Source organism: Xenopus laevis, chromosome 3L (genome assembly GCF_017654675.1).
Source record: "Xenopus laevis strain J_2021 chromosome 3L, Xenopus_laevis_v10.1, whole genome shotgun sequence".
NCBI classification, from domain to species: Eukaryota; Metazoa; Chordata; class Amphibia; order Anura; family Pipidae; genus Xenopus; species Xenopus laevis.
Window position 1 is genome coordinate 68289872 of NC_054375.1, and position 16537 is coordinate 68306408.

At 38.4% G+C, this 16537-nt stretch overlaps 1 protein-coding gene across 1 annotated transcript in view; it reads left to right on the forward strand.

Annotated features, from left to right (window-relative positions):
• Positions 1-14688, forward strand: part of zdhhc17.L (zinc finger DHHC-type containing 17 L homeolog) — a 38419-nt gene extending 23731 nt beyond the window's left edge. Inside the window, exons 11-17 of the mRNA XM_018252481.2 lie at positions 3-127; positions 306-368; positions 2506-2599; positions 7720-7803; positions 9156-9313; positions 10323-10417; positions 10623-14688. Of these exons, the coding sequence (XP_018107970.1) occupies positions 3-127; positions 306-368; positions 2506-2599; positions 7720-7803; positions 9156-9313; positions 10323-10417; positions 10623-10761 (758 nt within the window). The 3' untranslated portion in view covers positions 10762-14688. The remainder of the gene's footprint in view (positions 1-2; positions 128-305; positions 369-2505; positions 2600-7719; positions 7804-9155; positions 9314-10322; positions 10418-10622) is intronic.
• The last annotated feature ends 1849 nt before the right edge of the window (positions 14689-16537 follow it).

Genomic DNA, 16537 nt, shown 5'->3' on the forward strand with positions numbered 1-16537 from the left:
ACATCTAAGTTTTCTGTTCATCCATCTGCCATTCCTAGCAAATAGTGTTGCTCTCTTTTACAATTTTGGAAAATCATGGAAATCTGACCCTGGAATTATTAAAGCTACAGAAGAACAAAAGAAGAAGGTAACTTTATCATAGAACTGTACCATTGTTACCTTTTTTCGTGAAATGTTTTGTTGTACTCTTTAGAAACTAAACGGTTTCAATATTTCTGTTTTTCTGTTTTTGTCTATGTTCCAACAATGTGGTGCTCAGGCAATTTACTCTATATTTTTCATGTTTTCCTCTTTATGGTTACCAGACAATAGTGGAACTTGCTGAAACAGGGAGTCTAGATCTGAGTATTTTTTGCAGTACCTGTTTGGTAAGTAACCGTATTCTATAGTTTGCTGTACTCTTCCGTTTAGTCTTCTGTGGTTGGCCAGTTGACTTAATACCCCACACTATGTCCAGTCAGTTTTAATGTGCTTAGGGTGAGATCATTGCTTAAAGGAACAGTAAACCCAAAACATTAAAGTGTTGCTTCCGGACTGGCAATCTGTGGGTTCTGGCAAATGCCAGAGGGGCTGCTATAAGGTCCCATAGAAAGTCAGTATTTAGTGGGCTGTTTGGGCCTCTATGTGGGCTGATTGGGCCTCTGTGTACCTGAAATGCCAGGGCCTATTTTAATTCTCAGTCCGGACCTGATAGGTCATATAAATAAGCTGCTGTGTAGCAAAGGCAAAAAAGGCTATATGGCACAGGTTAAATAGTGAACAACAGATAACACCATACTGTTCTACAGAGCTTATCTACTGTGTAACCTGAGCCATTACTCCTTTCTATGGCTGTCCCCATTGCTACACAGCTGCTTATTTATATAAACAATAGTAGTGTTTCTGAAGCAAACGCAGCAGTTTTACCAGTGCAGGGCAACACTGCATTATATTTTTATTCCTTTAAAACACTTTTGATGTTACTGTTCCTTTAAAGGACCAGTAACATAAAAACATTTTTAAAAAAAAATTCGTTAGTACACATCAAAACAAAAACACCAACACAAATTATACTTTAAAATCACAAAGCTTTTATTAAGAAATAACTTACAGAAACTGCACTTCCTGTCCTGTACAGAAACGCAGAAAAGGCGACCATCCATCCTGCTGGGCTCGATTTCTCCTCCTGGCTACTCTGCTGACATCGTGTGAAGGAGCAACTATTCACTGACAGGCATCAGCTCTCCTCTCCTTCACTGTGCATGGCTTCCCTCCTCCTCGCTGCTCCCCCCAGCCAGATCCCCTGAACAGAATGATGAATGATCGGCCCGATTGTCACTTCACAGCCGCACAGTACCTTTATTGCTGCGTATTAACGGTGCGCAGGGGGAAAGTCCTGAGGCACTACATCCCTTTCTTTTCCTAATTGTGCTTCAACCACCCTTTCTGTCCCTGCTGCAATGCACGGAGCCTGAGAGAGCGGGCCCTCGCCTTCTCAATTCTTATGGCCAGACCCCCGCAGAGCTGCGAGCAGAGCAGAACATTTTATAACCATTTCTGGGAAGCCGCATGTTTACAGACGGGAGGGAAGTAGCGATGTATTTCCTAAACTTCAGCTCACCACAAGCCAGAGGCACAAGGGGTCAGGATAAAAATGTGAGGGCAATGGACTGAGCAGCTTTCTCTGTAATCCCTTTGGCAATGTGTTAACCCAGTCTCCTCTTCCCCCTGCGTACCGTTAATACGCAGCAATAAAGGTACTATGCGGCTGTGAAGTGACAACTGGGCCGATCATTCATCATTCTGTTCAGGGGATCTGGCTGGGGGGGGCAGTGAGGAGGAGGGAAGCCATGCACAGTAAAGGAGAGGAGAGCCGAGGAGAGGTGATGCCTGTCAGTGAATAGTTGCTCCTTCACACGCTGTCAGCAGAGTAGCCAGGAGGAGAAATCGAGCCCAGCAGGATGGATGGTCGCCTTTTCGCTGTTTCTGTACAGGACAGGAAGTGCAGTTTCTGTAAGTTATTTCTTAATAAAAGCCTTGTGATTTTAAAGTATAATTTGTGTTGGTGTTTTTGTTTTGATGTGTATTAACAAATTTTTTTTTAATTTTTTTTTATGTTACTGGTCCTTTAAAGAATTGGCATGAATATAGAAGGTCTTACAAGCTTTGATCTGTGGCAAAGGGTGTCCTAACACATGCCACCATTATATTTTCTCTGTTCCTGTGTTTTAAAGTTTGTGAAATAAAATGTAATTGTACATTAACATTTGTAAATATGTTGTTTTTTGACACACACATTCCTGCAGTACACTACATTTCACTTGGAAAAATTAACTAAATATGGCAAGGGTTGCCAATACATTTCACTTTATTTTGACATTCCAGATTAAATATTCTGTTTTAACTATGGAGAAATTAAATGTTAATAAATAGGTTGCACATTGCTTTGAATGTGCAACTGACTGTTGTTTCTGTTGTTTCATGTAGCTGAATAATATATAATTGTCTTGTAAAATTGGTTTGCAGATTAGAAAGCCAGTGAGATCCAAACACTGTGGAATATGCAATCGGTGCATAGCAAAGTTTGACCACCATTGTCCTTGGGTTGGCAACTGTGTTGGTATGTATTATAGTTTTATATACTTTTCGTGTTAAAAAGTCATGTGGTGAAATGCAATTTGTGGTGTTGAAATATTGGATAAAACTGTTTTTCAACTTATTCATTCAATCCAAATTGTGTTGGGAAAATATTTTTTTCTGTTTAACCACATCCCCATATATCTAAAATAACCAATTGCATGGAGAACACAAACCATTGTAGAGTCATTCACATCAGTCGCTGCTATAATGCAGCTTACAATCCAAGTTCAGGGTCACATTTGGTGCTTATGAACTTGCTTTATGTGTGGGGTGAAGCTAGAGCAAACCCACAAAAATGGAGAACATACAGTAAGCATTTTGCAGATGGTACAGAGATCAAACTGGAATTCAGTGTAGTGCTAATCATTCAGCCACCATGTAACCTTTGAATGTCTGCTTCAGGTAAATGTTTGCCTTAGCTGAACAATTACATAGACACTATAAGAAGCAATTACCTATAACCTTCCCAGTGAAACAATTCTTTTGAAACCCATTGAGACAAATTTGTCCAAAGGTAGCAGTGTGGTAGCTACCGCTACGTATTATTACCCTGCTGTAATTTACTGACTAAGGAAGAACGTTGCATATATCCCGAATTAGACAAGGTATCTTTTCAGTTTAAAGGGATACTGTCATGGGAAAACATGTTTTTTTTTTTTTTCAAAACACATCAGTTAATAGTGCTGCTCCAGCAGAATTCTGCACTGATATCCGTTTCTCAAAAGAGCAAGCAGATTTTTATTTTTTTATATTTAATTTTGAAATCTCACATGTGGTTATACATATTGCCAGCTGCCCCAGTCATGTGACTTGTGCTCTGATAAACTTCAGTCACTCTTTTCTGCTGTACTACAAGTTGGAGTGATATCACCCCTTCCATCCCCCCCTCCAGCAGCCTAACAGAAAAATGGAAAGGTAACCAGATAACCACTCCCTAACACAAGATTATAGCTGCCTGGTAGATCTAAGAACAACACTCATTATTAAATCCAGGTCCCACTGAGACACATTCTCAGTTGGAGAAACAACAGCCTGCCAAGTGCTGGCTCTTTCAAAAAGCACATTAACAGGCAAAATGACTTGAGATGGCTGCCTACACACCAATATTATAAATTAAAAAAAAATACACTTGCTGGTTCAGGAATGAAATTTTACATGGTAGAGTGTCATTTAGCAATAAAAACTTCACCATAAAAATCATGACAGAATCCCTTTTATAGTAGCAATAGTTTAAAGGAGAATTCAGCTCTTTCCCAAACCCCACACACATCTATTGATCACTATTTCCAAACGACACTCACATGACACTGCAAGGTGCAATCAGTGTAGTTTTATTCAAGATGCTGGAATTTTGTCAGTTTGCTGACACAGAGCCTGCAGTTGCTTATGTGTATTTGCAGCTGATCCAGTACCTAGTTTCAAATGCACTTGCTTTTTAGCAGGTACACACATAGGGACACAATAATCTGTGCAGGGAGTGGGGTTTGGGTTGACAGAGGGTTAAATTCTCAGAGTTCCTTTGTATATATTAGGAAACTGTTTCTTGGGGCTTAGGATATTGCTATGAATACAGTTCAGTAGTAGAGTAGTACTTGGCTTATTTGTATTCAGTTCCTGTGAGTGTGTACGAATCCAAGCAGCTCAATAAAGCACTTCTGTAAAGTGCAGTCTTTAACCTGCAAAACACCGTTATTTTAGTGAAGGTCACAACATCCTCTATTTGGCAAGTGAACAAAGTTACAATGATAATGTACGGCCTTAAAGAAGAAGGAAATGCTAAAATTACGTAAGCTTTATCAGAAAGTCTATATAAATACGCTGGTAAACCCTCAAAGTAATGCTGCTCAAAGTCCTCTGTCAAAAGAAACATAGCATGTATTTCCTTCTATTGTGTGCACATGGGCTTCTGTATCAGCATAAACCTCCAGGGCTAGGGCTTGAGCATGCTCAGTTTGCTCCTCTTTCCCTTTCCCCGCCCTCCCTCCTCCCCTCCCTGCTGTAATCTGAGCCCAGAGCTATGAATGAGCAGGGAGAGACTTAGGCAGAAAGCGATGTCACACAAAGATAATACGGCAGCTGCATTTTACAGGTCTCTATTAGAATCGCATATAGAAAGACAATTTTAGGTGAAAATCGGTGGCACCTATTCATGCCAACTTTTATTGGAAGTATAACAGGCATTATCAACTTACTTATACAGTTACCCTGCATCATTAGCGTAATGCACCTATTCTCTCTGTACACTAAATTCACTCATACCACCACCTCTGGGATCTTAACTTGCTACAATTTGCTAGACTTTTTTGGGGTCATGTTCTTAATATAGCCTTAGTGATTCCCTACTTGAATACATATGGCACATGAAGATCTGTCCCAAAAGCTAGACCACAGGACATTTCTGCATTTATACCATACATGTCTTACCTGTGGCAAACACTTTGACAGGAATATGTTAAAAATGTGTGCGCTGATATCACATCTATAGGCAGCACGTTGCCATTTCCTTATTTTATTATTACCCATTTCCAAAATAATTTGGAAGCATTTGCCGGTAAACATGGGAATTATGACCACCCTAGTTAACTTGTGATACAAGCTTAGCATTATTTCCTTATTCCATTATTTAACAAATTTACCGTACTTCTGTATAATTTATGGCAGGTACAGTTAGGGGATATCTACTAGCTATTCCACTTCCCATAGCATTCCTTAGTGATAGACTATTCTTGGAGTGATTTTATTGGTATTTATACAAGTGTACCAATCCAGAATGCCAAGCAAACTTATGGTAAACCAATTGTCCCTATGCTAGAATTTCACATTGTGTTTATTTGATTTGATTTGTAAGATGGGTATATTATGTCAGATCTTCTTGTGAATTGCTGCTATTATAAGCAAACCCTTTGCATTCAGTAGTAGTTGTACTTGAAACAGCTGGTGGCCACATGTTGCTATGCCTTTGCTTCATGTTATATGGAAAACAAAGTAATGTTTTAGTGATTAATCTTCGTTATTGCTTTTCTGCGCTCCGTTTACATCAATTAGGAAAGTTATGTAGCCTTGAATGCCTTCGTATTAGTCAGACCTCAGTGCATTCCACACACTAGAAGTGGAAATACTGTTACTGAAGCCCAGCTACCCTTTAAAGATCGAGTACATTAAAATAATAACAGTCCTACTGCTTTTCCACCAACTTTTTGCAGCTTTGCATGATTATTATTTTTTTTTCGTTATACTTCATTTGTGTCTTTTTGTGAGATCAGAAAGTGCTGTTGCGTCCCCTGGTGCAGTTTGATTCAGATTGGGTCTGCCAGAAAGAAAGATTCCCAGCTAAACCAAGGCTTTCTTATATCTGCCAGTTTTAGTGCTCCTTGCCTTTTGCCCCAAAATATTTTGCCAACACACACTTATAAACCTGTGAACTAAATCACTACTAACTGGATGCATTTCTGCTGGTGAACAAAATAACAAACACCTTGAGGAAAAGTATGTTAAGTCTAAACTATAACACAACCCCACTACTGAGTCGCATTAGATCAGTCAGAAGTACAGATGAAACATTGGCCATCCACTTGTTTTCTTGAGATATCACAGACACATTCTCTTAAGTGACTACATAATTGAACGTTGCACACCATTCAGGGGTGCTTCGCCAATGAGGCGAGTTCAGGCTGTCGCCTCAGGCAGCAGCGCCCCACTAGGTACCAGGGGCAGCAAAAATGCTGCTCCTGGTACTTTAAGAGCGAATTTCTGGGGTAGGGGGGGCAGCAGCAACTGCTGCTGCCTCAGGCGGCAGAGGGGCCAGGATCACCCCTGACACCATTTATTAGTTTGCCCAATTTACACTTTATATCTACTGCTAGAAATCAATCAGAGCTTTTATATCGTTTTCTGACTTGTAGTAGACTCATTAAAACATATAGCTTCCTATAGATAATTGCAGTTTAGCATCTAATATTGTTAGTGGCCTGCTCTCTGCAATAATTGTCCACTGGAAGCATCACAAATCTGTGCTGAGGCTGCAGCTGGTAACCTCTTGTATCAAAGGCTGGTGCCTAGATGTGTAGCTAGTTGCAAAGACAAAACCTATAGCCCTGACCAGCCAAAAAATTGAATATCTAATGACTCGTTTGTCTCTGTTTTTCACTTTACCTGGTTTGTTTCGATTTTGGAAAAAGCCAAATGATGTCTTCAACCCACAAGTGACTTAACCTGGTGTCAGCTATGATTTCTTTTATTGCTTTACTCCCATATCTGTTGCTAACTGCTCAATTTGTATAGGAAGATTTCACCCGCAGCATCTGATATAACTTGAATTTCCATGGCAATAGTGCTATAAGTAGCGGCCTTGTTGGAGCCTAGGTCCTGTGATTGCTCTTTATGGCTGGATAACATACAATCATTATAAGGCCCTTTTACAGAACCAGGTGCACCCTATTGTGTAAACCCCTTTTAACACATTTTTTGTATTCTCATATTCCAGGATGATAATACCCCCATACACACTGATAAAAAAAAATGAAGAGGTTTCATGTATACTTTTAATTATGAATTATATTTGTTTAAGAAGAGTTATCAGTTTCCACGTATACATTGGTAAAATGTTGTTAGGAAATATTATTGAACTATATTAATAATAGCAGGGTAAGTTCAAGTCATAGCACAATTAAGGGAGGTTGTCTTCAAACAACAGATTTCCTATGTAATTAGGAAATTGTAAAATCGAATACATAAAGATTTTCATAAGAAATTAGAGATGCACTTAATCCACTATTTTAGATTCAGGCCAAACCCGCAAATCGTCTGCAAAAGATTTGACCGAATACCGAACCAAATCCGAATTTGCATATGCAAATTAGGATTTGGTTCCGGGCCACGCAGAAGGATTCGGCCGAATCCAGCTGAAAAAGGCAGAATGCCGAACCAAATCCTGGATTTGGTGCACCCCTATTAGAAATAAATCGTTTTGTGTTTTTACTCTGAAATTTGCCCCTTGCGTGTATAGGTATATGCTATGCCTGTGGTGTCTGTTTGGTGTGGTGTGTTTTTGCCATTGGTTTAACCTTCTGTTCTGTAAACTTCTTTTTACATTTTATTTAGGTTCTGGAAACCATCGTTATTTCATGGGATATCTGTTTTTCCTTCTCTGCATGATATGCTGGATGATATATGGATGTATCTCTTGTAAGTATATCTATTCCTGCTGAAATGCTACAACTTCTTTTTAAACCTATGTATGCATCTGTCGAACAACGCCATAAATTCTTTATTTCCTCGCTCCAATTTGATCTGTGCCAATCCAGGTGTTTACTCATCTGGAGTATGCAGTGCAGTTTTGGACTCCAGTCCTTAAGAGGGATATAAATGAGCTGGAGAGAGTGCAGAGACGTGCAACTAAATTGGTTAGAGGGACGGAAGACTTAAATTATGAGGGTAGACTGTCAAGGTTGGGGTTGTTTTCTCTGGAAAAAAGGCGCTTGCGAGGGGACATGATTACACTTTACAAGTACATTAGAGGACATTATAGACAAATAGCAGGGGACCTTTTTACCCATAAAGTGGATCTTCTAGTCTAAAGGGCCACAAGGGGTGGCCCTTTAGACTAGAAGAAAAGAACTTTCATTTGAAGCAACGTAGGGGGTTTTTCACAGTCAGGACAGTGAGGTTGTGGAATGAGCTGCCGGGTGATGTTGTGATGGCTGATTCAGTTAATGCCTTTAAGAATGACTTGGATGATTTTTTGGACAGACATAATATCAAAGGCTATTGTGATACTAAGCTCTATAGTTAGTATTGGTATGGGTAGATAGAATTTAATTAAAAGTAGGGAGGGGTGTACGTATGGATGCTGGGTTTTCATTTGGAGGGGTTGAACTTGATGGACTTTGTCTTTTTTCAACCCAATTTAACTATGTAACTATGTAACTGGCAACACACAGCAGCACAATGTCAAAAGAAACGGGCACAGAAAGGGTTAAAGCAGTTTACGTGTAGTTTACAGTATGTTGACTGGACAGTTTATATTTATATTAACCCATATCTATGGGAACCAGCATAGTCCGCAGTGCTGTACAGTATGTTAGATGTTAGATATAGAGATATTGGATGTACACTCCACTAGTCAACTACTGATACAGGCGGTAAAAGGGGCCCAGCACATTAGCCCTTACAGTGTAATAATTATATATCCCAGAACTGGAAATGGTTTAGTATAATAAATGTAGCAGCAAGTAACCACTGTAAATAGTACAGCAGCACTTCCAATTGATTTTGGGATTACAGAAATGGGGAAAAGAGGCCATGGTGAGATCCATGAGAGGTAACAATTACTGACCAGCAGGGCCTTGCCGTTCAGCCACTAAATAGTTCTTATTTCACAGAAAAATAATTATCCTTAGTTGTAAGGAAGATGAGCTACCAGGATCCCTCTTTATTTCATGTCACCCTTATGTTCTTTTATAATTTTACATTGATCTAGAAATCTAGATCAAACTGCATGATGCGCTTCCTTAATGGAGTTTTAATCATCTTTTCAGATTGGGGAATACATTGTGATACCACCTATACTAAAGATGGATTTTGGACATATATTACACAGATTGCCACATGCTCACCCTGGATGTTTTGGATGTTTCTAAACAGTGTCTTTCATTTGATGTGGGTGGCTGTCTTACTTATGTGTCAGATGTACCAGGTAAGTAGTTTAGTCTGAATAGCAGTGTACATTTTAGAATTGAAAAAGGCAAACAGAAAGTAAAATTACTACAAACATCTGAAAACGTTAATGCGGGTATCATACCAATGGGTTCGTAGATTAATTTTTTTTTTTTTTTTTCTGTTTAGTGATTTTAGTCACCCATAATCACTCTCAATCTTGGCTGTGTGTGCAAAAAATTGTGTGTCCACTTTTTCAACTTTTGTGCATGCTTTTAAATACACTGTTCGCAGTACAGACTTTTATGTTTTTACACAAATTCTTTGTCCACACAACAATTTGTGTATGCTGGCCACAACATTTGTGTGTACAGTTTATAGAAAAATTGCTAGTGGCCTAAGACCCTATGTCAGCACTTCTTTGGCAGAAATGTTGTACATTTTATATTGGACTTCTGTACCAGGCAACCGCAGCCCTTTAGCAGTAAAGATCTGTGTCTCTGAATTTACCCCAGTATCTCCCCATCTTCTTTTCTGCTTATTCACTGCACATGCTCTGTGCTGCTTTCAGTTAGCTGAGCTTAGGGACCGACTCACAATATACTGTATATACAGAATATAAAGGTCACAATACAAGGCTGATTAGTAATTAATTGAGATTTATCATTACATGGCATCTCAGAAACCAGCACAGTTAGCTTTAGAATTTAATAAAAAGCCCTGTAAGCATCAGTTTATATGACAGGTAAACCTCATTTTATAATTAGGGACAACCTCTAAGCTTGGCATAGCAGATCACACTGAACATTTGCATGTCACAGAAACTCTTAGCAACATCCAGTATTGTGAGCTGCTGTGCAGAACTGTAAAGGCCTGGATCATTCTTACTATAGAGATGCTGAAAGTCAATATATAAAATACAGCATTTCTAGCTATTTTAATTTTTAGGGTTGGCTCTCCTTTAATTAACTTGGATGAACTATTTGTGCACAGGTTTTATCTGAAAGCTTCTGAAACTTCTTTGTTAACTTTTGAAACCGTTTTCACAGATTTCTTGCCTGGGAATAACTACAAATGAACGGATGAATGCCAGAAGATACAAGCACTTTAAAGTAACAACAACATCCATTGAAAGCCCTTTCAAGTAAGTTTGATTGTGTTTCTGGTAGAAGCCTTGCATGTGTGAAAGGTATTTTATACAGTATAAGCTTTTGCCAATTGGATTGAACGTACAGAAGAAGACGGACTGTTAAATTTGACTTTTTTTGATGTAATAGTCACCCGATGTGCTAGATTCCTCATTTTCTAATATCTAGTATGTATAACTTTTTGAATCGGTTGTTTTGCAGCCATGGATGTATCAGAAACATTATAGACTTCTTTGAATTCCGATGCTGTGGCCTCTTCCGCCCTGTAACAGTGGACTGGACAAGACAGTACACAATAGAATACGATCAAACGTCGGGCTCAGGATATCAGCTGGTGTAGCCTACACTACATCCCAACTCTGGCAAGCTCCTGTCTGATTGGTGCCTGAAAATGGCTATTTGTCTCTCGCATAAAACCGCCCCTTGAACTAAAAAAGCATGCTGTTTCTAGGGCTAATGATGAATATCACAGTACCTTCTCTCTGTCAGCATTTATCAACGACCGTTAATATGGACGGGGCAAAGTGCCCATACAGAGAAAGAGGAAGAAACAGAGAATGGATTTGAACTGATCCTAGTATCAGGATTAATTTGAACAGCAGTAAATCTTTTTTTTTTTTTTTTTTTATTATTTCACACCATTCACAGCAAAGCATGGCATATTGCTCTTGACATGCTTCAGTCTTGTTCTGCTTGAAGAAAATCCCTTCATTGCCATTTTTTTTAAGCAACCCAGTACAGTGAGGCTTTGCAGTAAATTATTTTAATCCCCAATATGGCCAGGCTGGTTCTGAACTACTGTGGCAGTTTTATTCCTGTAATATGATCTTCCACAGTTGTGCTGTTTTGTGTCTTTGAAAATGTGAATCTTGATACTAGCCTGAGAAATCTTGCAGTGTTTATTGACCTTAGGTTATGTTGGCAAGAGGGGGAGCATGAGGATAATATTAACAACTGAATGTATGTTTCCTACATTTTATCACATCAGCTGTTATTCCCACCTGTTTCCTGCATCAGTGGAAATGAAATGCTTTACACTCCTTTCCCTGTTGTTAAGTCCCTGACAGTTCCTTACAGGTATTATGCAAGACTCGGTGTAAACAATTATGAAATAATGGGATTAGAGGAAAACATAAGAAATGAACACTGTAAAAACTTTTGACTGAAAACTTCACTTCTGGGACTCCGCCCTGGAACTTGACTTAGATTTAGAACCAAAGAATTAAGTCTTTTTTTTTTTTAATTCTTAACCAAAATAACATGAGCTGGATTGTTTAGAATAATTAGCCAATTCACTTTTCAGGATTTTGTAACTGTGAAAATCAGGCATACCTATGTCTCACTTTCTGATTTTTTTTTTTTTTTTTTTTTGCAGAAGCTTTTAAAAATGATCAAATGTGAAATAATAGATGAGCAGAGATCTAGTTTAAGGATGTTAAATGGACCAATTTTACCTGTAATTAAGGCAACAAACCCACAATGTTGCTGTTATGTGCAGTCTTGACCTTAACAATTCCTTTGATTCAAGCTGCTGGCTATACACAGATGGGGCTTATTTACTAACATAGGTGCTAAATAGTACCAGTTCAGTTCATCATGACAACTAAGCAGCAATTTGTTTGGATCAGACTACTGCAAGTTAGAAAATAAAAGCTAAGATCTGACTGGTTGCTCTGGCTCAGTGCACTGGTGTTATTTAGCTCTGGTGAAAGTAAACGAGGCCCCATTGTGGAGTGATGCCATTTGTAGGGGCAAGCAGGGACCACTGTATGATTTGCAGGAAAAAAAATGCATGTGCAATGTTCCAGTGTAGAGTGCAGGTAAATAGCAGTATGCACCAGTTTAAAGGGAAAATATACCCTCATTTTTGACATAAGCCCATTTAGCTGGGCTCATGTTAAAAAAAATGTGTATCCAGAGTGTCTAACCTGTGAGAAATAAATGCATAAATATGTTTATTTTTTACACAAACAGATATCACCTTCTCCAACTATATCCTGCCTCCTCTTGCCTAATTTTCTTTACTGGCATTGAAAGGGATGAGCAGGATGTGACAAACAATCCAATCAGCAGGCAGAATGGATATCCTCAGAAGGAGGCGGGGGAAGCAGGCAGAATGTTTTTGAAGCTGCAGATTGAGGTGGGATCTTTGAAGATGCAGGGGGGAAGCTGTGATCAGAAAAGCAGAAAGAACATTCATTCCCAGAGTGCATCACTTTTATTTGGAACAAGGTGAGGGAGAGCCATGACCTACAGCCTCTGGGGGGTGATCCTTTCAAGTCAGGGACAGAAGAGAATTGCTTACCTAAGATGGGTTTAATTCAAACCGTAGAATTAGGTGTGTTTGTGTAGCAAACAAGACATATATATGCATTTATTTCTGGCAGGTTGGACTCTATGTATACACTTTAACATGAGCCCATGTCAAAGAAAGGGGGGTATATTTTCCCTTTAACTGCTGTGTTAGTCATGTGACATTCAGTTACACTGGTTTACGGGTGCAGCTTTTATCCCCTCCTACACAATTATACTTGCATTGGCAGTTGATTGAGAGTAGGGATGATTTAATGAGGAGAATATTATTCACATGTTACTGAGACGCTGCCAGCTCTTTAGCTCACTGCTTTTTCTTGGATAAAGAATACTCATTCCTCATTGTGCTAAATGGACTATTGAGAGCACAGATGGAATCGCTACATGTTGATGTATTTAAACAAGGAGAGGGCTTTCATTATATAAAATCAGACCTGGGCTTAGTATAATGGAATACATTGATGTTTTTTATGATAATGATGTTTATGGGAAACGTTGCCTGCTATGAAGAGTTCAATTTATGGCCCCGTAAAGGTTGCAATGGTTGATTGTTCGAGTGATCGGTGTGCTGCCTGCATTGCTCTAATACAGTAAAATATGGCACATTTTCCAATAACAAACAATTGAATGTGCCCTTTACCATTTTGCAGCTTTCTTTCAACTGATTTGTGGTCCCTGCATCCCTGGAGAGAGATATTTATGAAGCTTTGGTGTGTAACTAGAGCTATATAAAATATACATTTGCTGTTTTTAGTTTACCCTTTTATAATCCGGCCCATTGAAACAGTGGAATGCTACAATTTAAAGTGAGCAAGCCCTCCTCACTGTGTGTTTTGGTTTTGCATCTGCTCTCTGGGTTGTTAGTAATGGTGTAACCTCCTCAGCTGGGAAGTGTGTAAATATCTGCAGATTGGAGACTAGTGTACACTATGTTAATCTCTGTGTAGACAATGTTATTTAGTTGTTTTCTGATGTGGTTATGTTAAATGCTGCTCATTCCATTAAACCCAACCCCCCCCCCCCCCAATGTAGCTTTTGTAATGGCCAGTCCAACTTCTCATCATGCACTGTCCCCCCTGCAAGCTCACTGCATGTTTGCTGCTTGGAATATGTAGATTTGTCTGATCGTCACATTACAGGTAATAAAGCAAGCTAGTGCTGTTCCCAACCCTTGCCTTAGTAGGACAAGCAGTGACACTGTAAATAGTTGATGTTCAGTATTTGAAATACATTTTTTATAGTACATTTCTTCCCATACATGATTTGCAAGTTCTCCTTCACCTGACTTGCTGGTTTTGTATATAGTTAAATATTTTCTACTGGAGGATCCATTCTCTGGATACAAGGCAGAAGAATTAACTGTAAATGTGGATTTTCTTCCTTTCTTTCTTTCTTTGCAGAGTTTCTATTATTTATGCATTTGTTTTTATGTATTTTCCATGTGCAAAAAGACATAAGCACTTTTGCAGTTTAGATGGTCGCCCCCAGTCTTTAAGCAGATAGCAAGCTGTGATCACTACAAGGTGTGGGCTAGTTAGGGATCTGTACTTGTGATGTGGAGTGTGTGTGTTCAGCAGGGGTAACATATACTGCCCATGCCAAGTCAAGTGTTTTAGTGATATCCAGGAAACCATATAAAAAAAACCTCCTAATCACTTAATTTAGCAGTTTTGTCAAAATAATTTGTTCAATATTTGTTTTCACGCCCATCCAAAATACCTTCCAGCACAGGTCACTATGGGGCAGAATTATGAGCCTTTCTTCTGTCTTACACTTTGGGGCAACCAATCAAATTGTTGCAGTCATTGTTCAACTTGCATCTGAAAAAAGGCAATCACTTATCGGTTGCTATGGGTTACTGCCCACGGGCAAATTTGCCCTGTGTTGATGAATGGGCCCCATTCTTTCACAATCTCAACATATTGGCCTGTACCTACCCAAAAAAAAAGGCGTGTAAAATGACAATGGCCATGGACTTGTGCTGTGGAAGAAAAAGGGCTTATGTAATACAAGGCACTAGGTTTGCCCAGGAGCAGTAATCTATAGCAACCAATCAGCAGATAGCATTTACTGGTCACCTGTTTAAAAGCAAACATCTTATTGGTTGCTATGGGTTACTGCTCCTGGGCAAACGTGACTTTTATTACATATGGCGGTTTGGTTTTAAGCCGATAGCTTTCTATACATAAACTTTAATAGCACCTTCTCCTGACACATCTACTAAGTGACTTAAAGGAAAACTATACCCCCCAAAAATGTAGGTCTCTCTAAAAAGATATTGCATAAAACAGATGTAAAACCCTGCTTCATGTAAATAAACCATTTTCATAATAATATACTTTTCTAGTAGTATGCGCCATTGGGTAATCATAAATAGAAAATTGCCATTTTAAAAAAAAAAATAAGGGCCGCCCCCCTGGGATCATATGATACACGGTGCACACAAACAAACCATACATGTTAGGTCACATGAGCCAATTAACAGATGGAGTTCCGCCTTTTCCTTCAACACTTCTTCCTGTTACAGTTAGAGTTGTAGTATTTCTGGTCAGGTGATCTCTGAGACAGCACACAGACCATCACAAAATGGGGGTTCAAGGCAAGAGATGTAAAAGGGTAAGATTTACTTAAATATATATTCCATTCTGGTAAGATTCTTTAATATGCCACTTAATATGATATAAACTATCTGTTGCTTAAGTGTTCATTTTGGGGGTATAGTTTTTCTTTAATACTGGTTTATTTTCCCACTTTGGCTGATTAGCTATTGCATGCCAGAGACTGCAGACAGTTTGCTTTAAAGGGCACACACACACAAAATATATATATATATATATATATATATATATATATATATATATATATATATATATATATATATATATATATATATATATATATATATATATATATATATATATATATAATTGTAGACACATTTTTCTTTTGCACTTTTAATATATGATGCAGTAACAAGCAAAACTAGCAGCAGCTCTTTATTGGTTTCCATGATGTGTGGAGCTCAGTTAAGCAAACTCACACAGGTACCACATGTTGGATATTGCCTCACGCTGGACAGATGAGCATCAAAGTGACTGCTTTCAAATCTGGCCTATGTTGCAAAATGTAGTCAAAAGTATAAATCTAAATGTAATAGGGAACCGTTTACAGTTAAGTTTTGAGGTATGTTTTGTTCTAATGATATTTTTAATATATATGTATTTTCAATTATTTGCACATAAATGCTATTGTCAAGTTCCATGTACATACCGGAGCATTTTTTGAAGAAATGAACAGAAGAGCATGCGAGACTGTATTTATATATGCACTGATAATCTGGTGACTCTTGATTGGCTGCCTGATCTCACGCAGTGACTACACTAGTAACTACACTAACACATAAAGCTGGAGCTGAAAATGAGGAAATGCTAGATTTGGGAAACATATGTAGAATTTAGAGATCTCTATTGTAAAGTCTAGCATACAGGTAGATCATCTGTGTTTTTTTGTTTTTACCCTAAATGCCTTGTTTGCTCCCTTTCACGGTCTTTCAGCTGTGAGCCAACCACGAGACTTTTGTCATTTTACTTTAAGCTATAGAATACGTGTACATTTTTCTTTTTGTATTTATTTAACTGTGCCAAGCATTATTTTACTACTGTCTGATTCTTGATGTGCTTCATTGTGAGCAACAGAAATTGTACATTTCATTATTTAGCTCTCCTTACATAAATTAACGACATCCGATTTTTGTAAGTTATTAATCAAATAAATATTGACAATTCCATTTAGTGTTTGTCTTA